The sequence below is a fragment of the Aphanomyces invadans genome (assembly GCF_000520115.1).
Source record: "Aphanomyces invadans strain NJM9701 unplaced genomic scaffold supercont1.28, whole genome shotgun sequence".
NCBI classification, from domain to species: Eukaryota; Oomycota; class Saprolegniomycetes; order Saprolegniales; family Verrucalvaceae; genus Aphanomyces; species Aphanomyces invadans.
In genome coordinates, this window is record NW_008580173.1 from 492471 (window position 1) to 502446 (window position 9976).

General features: G+C 53.8%; 2 protein-coding genes across 2 annotated transcripts; one reads left to right on the forward strand and one right to left on the reverse strand.

Annotated features, from left to right (window-relative positions):
• Positions 1–257: 257 nt before the first annotated feature.
• H310_10891 (hypothetical protein) lies at positions 258–2289 on the forward strand (the record flags this gene model as incomplete). The annotated part of the gene is made up of 3 exons (XM_008877377.1): positions 258–653; positions 692–1060; positions 1108–2289. 3 exons carry the CDS (start codon positions 258–260, stop codon positions 2287–2289), a joined length of 1947 nt encoding a protein of 648 aa, XP_008875599.1.
• Positions 2290–7421: 5132 nt separating this feature from the next.
• On the reverse strand, positions 7422–9466 carry H310_10892 (hypothetical protein; the record flags this gene model as incomplete). Its single annotated transcript, XM_008877378.1, has 2 exons — positions 7422–9161; positions 9212–9466. 2 exons carry the CDS (start codon positions 9464–9466, stop codon positions 7881–7883), a joined length of 1536 nt encoding a protein of 511 aa, XP_008875600.1. The 3' UTR covers positions 7422–7880.
• Between the last annotated feature and the right edge of the window lie 510 nt (positions 9467–9976).

Below are 9976 nucleotides of genomic sequence, written 5' to 3' on the forward strand. Positions count from 1 at the left end.
TTTCGATAGCTGACAATAACTTTGCATTTTCCTATTTTTGGTTGTCGTTCATCGTCAGGACGCCCGAGGTAGGTCAAAGGCTGGGGCAAGACTGCCGCGAGTGTTCACTCGCCGCCACCGCGGCGAGCGCAGCCGATTGATGCGCACATTTGGAACCCGTATGCTCAACCAACTCGCCCGGCCCCTGGAGCGGCGCAGTTACCAGCACCAGCTCGAGCGTTCGCGCCACGAGCACGCCCGATGACGAAGACTTCGACATGGAGGCGGATTACGAAGCTGCTTACGTTTTTAATGCGCCCGCGTTGCCGACGCCACCGTCGTTCTGCGGTGATACCCACGCGGAGAAGCATCAGTTTATGCGAGACTTCGAGAAGTATCGTGGTCAAATCGAAGCGCTACAGGCCGCTGGCCAGCGACCGTTTCTAATGCCGGTGTCAACATGTATTGAACCTGCCGAGAAGCGCATGATTGCGTACTGGGATATGGACGGCAGGGACCACAATACTGTGACGGAAGTCGAGTGGCAATCACGGTTCATGATGGCTTACCAACAGCCACCCCCACTCGAGGTGGATGACCTCGTGAAGAAGATCAAGTCGAAGATGGTGCGCGACGTGACCATCTCTGAGGGCGACTCGCGCGTTGGCCGCATGGTGCTGCAGCATCTCGTTACGCGGGCGAGATTGCCCAGAACTGGATTTTCGATGTCGAACCGAAGCTGATCGTCGAGTCTATCATTAGCCAGTTACAACCGCCTGGGTTGAAAGCCCAGGTGCAGAAGAAGATGAAGCATTCTCAAAACAAGCTGTTGAAGCACAATGTTCGTCGGTTTACATCGTGGCTTAAACAATATGCTGCCGGGTACCAGGAGTACCACGACGGCTTTCGTGAAACGCGAGAGCTGAAGGCGGCGAAGACAGCCGCGGCGACGCCGCAGAAGACCCAGTCAAAGAGCCAGAGCAGCGGCTCTGATGCTGCCAAGAGCACCGCCAAGGACCAAGGTACATTGCGCTACAAGCAAGACGTCAAGTGCCTGAAGTGTGGCTCGACCGAGCACAAGGTTCGCGAGCACCCCGGCATCAGGGAAGAAGAAGCGAAAAGTTGAAGGTTCGCGAGAACCCCGGCATCACGGAAGAAGAAGCGAAAAAGTTGATTGCGGCCTTTTATGGCAAGAACCGCCAGAAGAATGTCAAGGCGCTGGTGCCGGAAGACCCCAAGCGCTCCATTGCATATGGCGCAATGTTGAACGGCGTGCTGTCGTTGCCGAGGCTGCTCCTAGATTCGGGAGCAGATGACTCGCTCGTCACAAGAGGCGTGGTCACTGCGCTCAAGAACCTAGGGGCCGCGGTCGACATTGTGGGAGCAAAGCCCATGACCATGAAGCCGTATGGTCCGTCGTCGGAGCCGTTGCGCGTGACGAAGCAAGCGCGCTTCAAGACGGTGCAGCTAGAAACGTCGTTTGGCCCGCTAGTCTTGCGTGGTCTCAAGCAGGATTGTGACTTGCTCATCGGCAAACCAGTCATGGAGGTCCTTGGCTTTAGCCAGGACGGAATGCTGGTCCAAGCCCTTCGGAAGAAGACAGCGTGGGATCACGATGATGTCGAAGTGCCTACAACTCCCCTGGGCCGCATCAGTCGGCTGCGAGATGTGTCGGTGGAAGCCGGCGAAGGCACGGTCGACGATGACCTGTGCACGACGCCCGAAGTGAAGCTAAGGTCAGTAGTCGCCGAGGTTAAGCGAATCCTCAATATGAAGGTCGCTGAAGCGAGAGAGTGTGGACTCTCGGAGCACCAATGTTCCACCCTTCACGGCATCGTTATGAGGCACGTCGATGTATTCCGGCTCGAGTTTGGACAAGACCCGCCGGTGGATGTCGAGCCGCTAAAAGTGCGGCTGAAAGAAGGCGCAGTGCCTGTGAATTGTGCGTTGCAACGATACCCGCCTGCCCACATGGACTACCTGAAGGAGCATGTGGTGGAGCTCGAGGCGGCCGGTCTCATCTACCGCAACAATCGTACGACATGGACCGCAGCGCCACGAATCGTGCCGAAGAAGGAACCGGGCGAGTATCGTATGACTATCGATAGTCGCCCGATCAACGCCAGCACGATCCCAATGCCGTCCCCGATGCCGAATTTGGACGCGGCCATGGCGATGCTTGTTGGCTCCATTGTGTATTTCACATTGGACTGGCTGAAGGGGTACTGGCAGTTGCCATTGCACCCCGACAGCCAAATGCTGTACTCGTTTATGACACCCTTTGGCGTCTCACGCCCACGCGTGTCCTGATGGGACAAACAGACGCGGTGGCGTATTGCCAGAGCGTCGTCAATTTGCTCTTCGGTGAGCTTATTTTCAACGGCATGTTGGGCTGGCTTGACGATCTGCTTGGCTATGAGATTCCGCCGACAAGTTGCTGGCGTTGCTCGAGCGCGTGCTCGCCATATGCGCCAAGTTTCGCTTGAAACTCCACCCGAAAAAATGCGATTTCTATTTGGTGGAAGCCACGTGGTGTGGCAAGTCATATCTGCCGGAGGTATCGCGCACGACCCAAGCCGCATCCAAGGGCTCGTGGTGCTGGAATCGCCAGCGACGGCCGCAGATCTCCAGCAATTCGTCTGTGCGACGAACTGGGTGCGTTCGTCAATCCCTAATTATGCGCAGTTGGTGCACCCGTTGCGCACCATGCTCGATGTCGCAGTCAAGGTCGCTGGTGGTTCCAGCAAGAAGTCGACATTGGCCAAGATTCGTTTGGTAAACATCGGCTGGTCTGACGACCACGACGTGTGTTTCGCTGCTGTGAAGAATATGTTGCGTGCAATGGTGCCGCTGGCCCATCCATCGCCAGACAAGGTTATTTGTCTTTTTACGGACGCGAGCGACACGCATTGAGGTGCAGCGTGCACCCAAATTCCCGCTGAAGACCTGGGGCTGCCGGTGGTGGCAGATCAGCGTCACGAGCCTTTGGCGTTTCTCAGTGGAAGTTTTGTCGGGTCCAGCAACCGCTGGCCGACGATTGAGAAAGAAGCGTTCGCGGTGGTCGAGTCGTGCAAGCGCCTCGAATACCTGCTGCTGCGTCAGCAAGGGTTCAGGCTTTACACTGACCACCGCAACCTCATTTACATCTTTAACCCGATGGGTTATGACTCTCGTATGGCTCGTTATCAAGCCCACAAGCTCCAGCTGTGGGCGATGGTGTTGTCATCGTTCCCACATACGCTGGAGCACGTGGTTGGCGACGAAAAGTCTGGAGTGATTTGCTATCCCGCTGGGGCGCCGCCCCTGCCACGCCATTTGCCCGTCGCGTCAATCGCCTGGCGGTTATCGTGTCACCGCTCCAAGCTGCTGATTTTTCATGGCCGACTGCTGACTCTATTGTCAAGGCCCAGCGCGCTGCGCTGGCTAACACAACAGCCAGTGATGCTGGTGTGGTGTGGAACGAAGACTTCGGATATTTTTTGACTGCCGACGGCAAGATTTGGATCCCACGCGATGCTGACGATATGCAGCTACGCTTGTGCATTATTGCGCATCAAGGCACCGCTGGACACCACGGTATTGCTCCTACCAAGGCCGCGCTCGCGGAGAGTTTTGCATGACCAAGCTTGGCCGCTGACATCGATACGTTCGTTCGGCGCTGTTTGCATTGCTTATGTGTGGATGGTGCAGTAGTACCACGCCCATGGGGGGACGCCCTGCATGCTGAGCGCCCGAACGAGTTGTTACACTTCGACTGGATGCAGTTGCCAGAAAGCGACGCGGGTTTGAGATATATCCTCGTCCTGAAGGATGACATGAGTGGATTTTGCCGCCTGGTTCCATCAGTTACGGCCGACGCGGAACGCACTGCTGACTCGCTTATGGACTGGTTTTCGTTGTATGGAAGCGTCGCCACATGGGTCTCCGACGGAGGATCCCACTTCAAGAAGTTGTGTCGAAGGTGAAGAAGGTTGTTGGTGCCCACCACAACATTACGACCCCGCATTCGCCGTGGGCGAACGGGTCTGTTGAAGTTGTCAATCGCATGATTTTGCGCGCGATGCGCACGTTGTCGAGTGAGACGAAGTTGCGTGTGACCGAGTGGCCGCGTTTGTTGCCGCTGGTACAAGCTGCGCTGAATCATCAGCCAGCAGATCGACTCGGTGGTGTTGCCCCTGTAACCGCAATTGCTGGTTTGCCAGCGACGCCGCCGCTGGCTGGATTTGGCCACCCAAGAACGAAGGAAGTAAAGACTATCGATTGGGTCAAGGAAGAGTGGAAGAAATACATGGATTAATTGCGCGCGTCGCTCGATGAAATGCATCGCGAATTGTCGAAGACTAGCGAGAAGTAACGTCAGTATGCTCGAACGGCCCGTGGCCGTAAATCAAATGTCGAACCTGCGAAATTCACCGAAGGCGATTTCGTCCTGGTTGGTAAGGTTGTGCCGTTCCCTAACAAGTTGGCTCTAAACTGGCGTGGGCCATTCCATGTGACCAAGGTGTTGTCTGACTACGTCATGTCTGTGCAGCAGCTGGTGCCTTCGTTTGCGGAGTCGACACACCAGGCCTGTCGTCTCAATTTCTACAGTGAAGCTGGCTTGGATGTCACCCAAGATCTGGTTGCCCATGTCGCCTTTGGCGGTGTAGGATTTTATGTTGAAGAACTCCTCGGTGCTCGCAGGGCCGAGGATGGTATGTTTGAAGTGCGAGTCAAGTGGCTTGGCCTCGATGAAGCTGAAGCGTCGTGGGAGCCTGCGTTCCGGCTGTATGAAGACATTCCTGTAATTATTCGCCGCTGGCTGAAGACCCAAGGAAGACGCGACAGACTTGTCGCTGAGTTGGCCCAAGCATTGGAAACTCACCTGCGGAGCTCCCTTTAGAAAAGGGGAGTGCTCTGCGTGCAGAGCGCATCCTGCAAGCTTGGTGATGCCAAGCTAGCAGTGCGTGTTTCAAACAGGTGCCACGACCTGGGCCCTCTTGCTGTATACAAAGGTGAGGTCGGCCAGCTGTCTGTTGGCTGTCTGGCTATCGTGAGTTCTGTAAGGGTTTGCAGTTGGCTAGGAGTCTAGTCTAGCTATTAACTTAATGCTCAGTTCTAAAATTGCAACACGTGTGACCCGATTGACGATCGGGCCGGCAGAAGGCTGGATTCACATCAAAAACGAACAACGCTTCCTTCAATATCTGAAAACTTTGGTATGACAGAACATGTGACTTCATCTTTTAGCATTTAAAGGGAATAAATCGTGGGTCATTGCACCGATACTTGAAATTCGATTCGTTCCGTCCCACTCCAATCCGATATGTCCAGTGTTTATGGACGCTAACAAATTCTGTCGTCTCAAGTTTGCCATGACAATGTTCAAGGCTGCATATGCTTCTGTCGGACATGCTACACTTCGTGCACTGGACGAGAATTGTTTTTGTCTTACAAAGACCACTCGTAAGTATTACCTCGTTCCCGTGGAGCGCGAACTGCAACGAACATGTAAAAGCAAAAGGTGCAATACAAGGGTTATGTTCCTCAGCGCTGTTGCGCGCATATGATACATCGGCGAAACCCAGCATGTGGTAGGACGGCAAAATAGGCACGTGGCCGTTCATCGAGCCGGTGCCCGCTCAACGCGCCAGGGTCAATCTCCCGGCTGGTACCTACGAAACCAAGTCAATGACGGTTACAAAGGACGTTTATCGCGCCTTCCTTCTCGACAAAGTCCTACCCTCGATTGGGGGAAAATGGCCAAACCGGACAAGAAGGTGGTGTTAAAGCACGACAATGCCCGCGGTGACGTCACCCTCATGGACGCCCAACTCAAGGCCGCCTTCGACGAATTGTAGTGAGAATGCAACTGGAAATTGTATTGTCTTTTTTCAGTGAAAATTGGACTTCTGGGTCGATTTGCTGAATCGACTTGCCCCCCCCATACAAAATAATTATACCATACAAAAACGAATACTATTGATTTTTCGCGCACTTTCCGCATACCACCAAGCATGATCCTACAGCACGTTCAGTACCAGCATGCGTCCAAAAGAACCATCATGCATGCTCTGTTCGTTTACTACTTTCTAGGTATGAACCGAACGACCATTGCAAGGCTGTGTGACAAGTCCCTGAGTACCATCTCTAACTGGATCGAGCGTTACGAGAGCACATACCGCTAAGAACGCAAGAAGACAGTTGCCATTGCTCATTTCAGCGACGAGCAGAAGCGATAGATTGTCTCGACCATAGACGGTCTCCTTGACGACAAAGTCGGCTCGCATTCGGTACAGATTCATGGAAAGTTGCTCTGTCACAGCTGGTGGTGACTGGGAAGACCGTGTGTTGTACCGGTGACTCGGTGGGGTGCTTTGTGTGAGCTCCATCGCCGTAATAGACTGCGCAGCAGTTGAAGGAAAATGAAATAATGCGTTTTGATTGGTTAAGGTGATTCTCAATTCGATATGCCAAGTCGATTCGATTCGACTGGGTACTCCAAATTTGAATCGCATTGAAAATAGACAGATTTCGCAAACGCTGGTTCGATTCTATCTGTGATCTAAAATTCAGAACACGGATAGAATGAAACTTCACAACCATCGAATTTCGCAAATCATCCGATTCATATAGGTTCTATTCACCCAATCAACATGTGACATCCTGAGTGCCACCACCTTCCAAAATGTTGTCGTGCAATGAGATCGAAGTGCTTCTTAAGAAGCGACGCGGGGCGAACTTCCGTAAGCGAATGAGACTGTTTCGTCTAGTGGCTTGCGTCGTGGAGAGACCTTTGGACCCGGACGTTCGTTTTGACCTCTCATGCTTGTCCGATGCCACTTCTTGCAAACGATGGCCCTGCAGCAGCTTGGCTGCGACGCTGTCCCATGCCTTGGCTGTGTTCTTAGCATGTTTACAGGGAAGGTCATTGTTGACCTGTGTGAGGAGGCTTAGAACATCGGGATCACTCCACCATTTCCGTGCTGAAGAGTCGGCGTCTAGTTGCACCTCGTCGGACATGATGGCTGTTAAGGGTGGCTCAAAGTGAATGTTACGCGGATGCAGCGGACAAAGTACTGGTTGTAAAATCGTGCGATTTTGGCATCAGCTGCAACAAGTTGCTACAGGTTGGTTCCAAACAAATCGAATTTGACAGGATAGGATACAATAGAACAGAACCAGCGTTTGCGAAATCTGTCTAATATTGAAGCCAATGTGTTTTGAAGCAACAACGAAGTTGATGCTTGTAGCATACGCGATTGGCCAAAATTGAAATTTTTCTATCTGGCCGATTGTGCAGCTCAACGATATTGATTTTCCAAAAGTGGGGGACCAGTAGTACAGGGAAGGTTTTCCGTCGTCCCTTTACGACAGCTGTACACACATCTCCGAATTGTGCCAATGTCGCATTGGAATTTCCACGGGAATTCCACGGCGACGTCGTCACAATTCCGCTTGGGCAGACCCACCATCAATTCAACCGCATCACTCAGAATGCATGGACAGATCGCCGCGTCGAGTCCCATGGGAACGATCCACCTTTGACCACGAAATTGCATCTCATCGAACACCCCAAGGCCAATGACACCGGAGTTGTGATGCCAGGCAGGAGCAACTCGCCTGGGCCAAATGCAAGTCTGACGTGGGATGATACCAGAGGCACGGGTGAGAACCATTCGTCACCGCGACGGGTTCGGATGGAAGCGGTCTCCACATCGCCTCTGTCGGCCGGTGTCCGTCCATGGAAGCCGCCATCATCAAGTTAGCCAACCTCGTTTTGCAACCCCTACAATCCTGCAATGACTCGACCATGACAGCTTCTTCCGAGAAACAGCCGGGGGCTCTGGTCAGCTGAATCGCCGAGCGCCATGATAATCTCTGCAACTGTGGATAGTATATTATCTCTCCTGCATGATCGTTTACTCAGTGATGTGCACCCGCTTGATCAAGTTGTTGTTGTACGTGACGACGTCGAGAGCACTCTCGAAGCACACGCTGCTGCCAATCCACGTGGTCATGTGGTCGAACTGCATGTCGAGGATCTTCCACGGCAAGCCCTTCTTGAGCCCTTCCTGGGTAAACCGTGGAAAGTAGTTGAAACGGCGCGTTGTCCCCATAGTGATGCCAAGCATGCCGGCCAGTTTGAGGTCCGTTCTCAACAGTGGCATTACCGTATTTTGAGCGACTTGGGCGAGGGGTTGGTCGTAGTACTGATACGCGATACGGGTCTGGTGTCCGTTGATCAAGTTGCCCCAGTTGCTAGAGCTTTGATACTGAAAAGCAAGCTTGGTGTTACGGAGCGCGCTGAGGCGGCCGCCTTCGGTCATGCGGTAGTGCCAGATCATGCCGGCGGTTTCCACCGGCGACGGGCGTGAATCAAACAAGGTCGTGACAAAGGTCGACGCCGTGTACGTCCCGATCAAAATCTCTCGTTCTTCCGCCGTCAAATCCGTGATCAACGAGGCATACAGACTCAAATCGACGGCCATCACGAGGTGGTCAAACTCGACGTCGTAGCTATTCCCGGCTTTCGTTTTGTAAGATAATTTTCGCTCGGACACGCCGTCAAGGCCGCGGGTGATGCTGGTGACCGTGGCGTCATACGTTGTTTGCACCACCGTGGGATGTGCCGCATTCGTTGTTTGTATGTTGTTGCGATGGGCTTTCGAGATAGCTTTCCAGATGCTCTGGAACCCTCTAGTAAACTGGTACGCGCAAGTGGATTTGGTGACTTGGGCTGTCAGGATCTTGGACACCGCCTGCGGATGGGACCACCACATAAGGTACAAGGTCGGGATGTGTTCCAACACGCCGTAGCCTTGTTGCTGCTGCGAAAAGCGAAACATCCCAGTGAGTGCGGTCAGGTTGTTGGCCTTGAGAAATTCCATGGCGGGCATGTCGATAAGGCTCCAATCCTTGGGCTCCGGCGGGAGGCCGTACTCGTAGTTTCCTAAAATCTGGCGGTGGAGCGTGATGTACCGCACCGCCTGCTCTTGAAACAGCGCTATGAGTTGCTCGGGGGACGCGTCAGAGGGGAACCCCGCAGGGGCGTTCTCTTGAATCGACCGAAGGAGGTAGTGCGGGAAGTCCCGGACCGTCGTCGGGTCACTGTCCTCGGCCCCCGCACTTTTGCCCATCGTGTACAAGTAGTTGGGTTTCTCGAACGCAAACGGAAACTTGGTGTTGGTCGGGTCGTACTCCTTCGCAAGGTCGAAGATCGGTGTGTACGTGTCCAGAGCAAAGACGGTACCGAGCTCGTGGGGCTTTCTGTGGGAATCGGTGACCGTCGTCGACTTCCCCCGACGCTCATGGTGGCTTCGAGAACTCGGATGTTTGTGAAGCCCTTCTTGGCGAGGAGGGACGAGTAGTGGACACCCGCCGGTCCCCCGCCAACGATGACAATGCGGCTCGTCTTGCTCAACGGTATCGTAGGCGCGCCAGAAACCAAAGACTCGAGCACCCCCAAGATCACCGACGTGAGGACAAGGAACTGGTGCGAACGCATGCTGGACAATTGCAAAATGACCCCTTTCAAAGGAAGGAAGAGCGCGACACGCCTCTCTGCTACATCGTTGAGTCGCTTGTAGAAGCCCGTCGATCGTCCGCGTGGTATGCGACACGTGACGATCGCTGCGACTCCCAACTTTCGCAAAACGACCAGATGGGGCTGGAATCCTGCAGAAGCGTCTTGACGCCGTAAACGTTAATGAGCCTGTTAAAGCAGAGGTTTTCACCATCAGCCCGAAGCCGCGAAATGGAGTTCATTGGGGAAAGCAAACGTCATTCAACGGCGCATTCGACCAGAGCACCATGTAGCGTCAGGCTGTACCTTTCGTAGTCGACCATGTAGCAACACAGTCGTCATTCAAACCACCTCCGCGTCCAATGGTGCTCGGTAGCTAGGACGCGGCTTCGGCGCCAAGCATTTGTGACGTGCATGCCTAACCGACACATGTCAGGAGTGTCGCTACATGATGCTCTGGTTGCATGCGTCGTTCAATGAAGTGCACGTCAT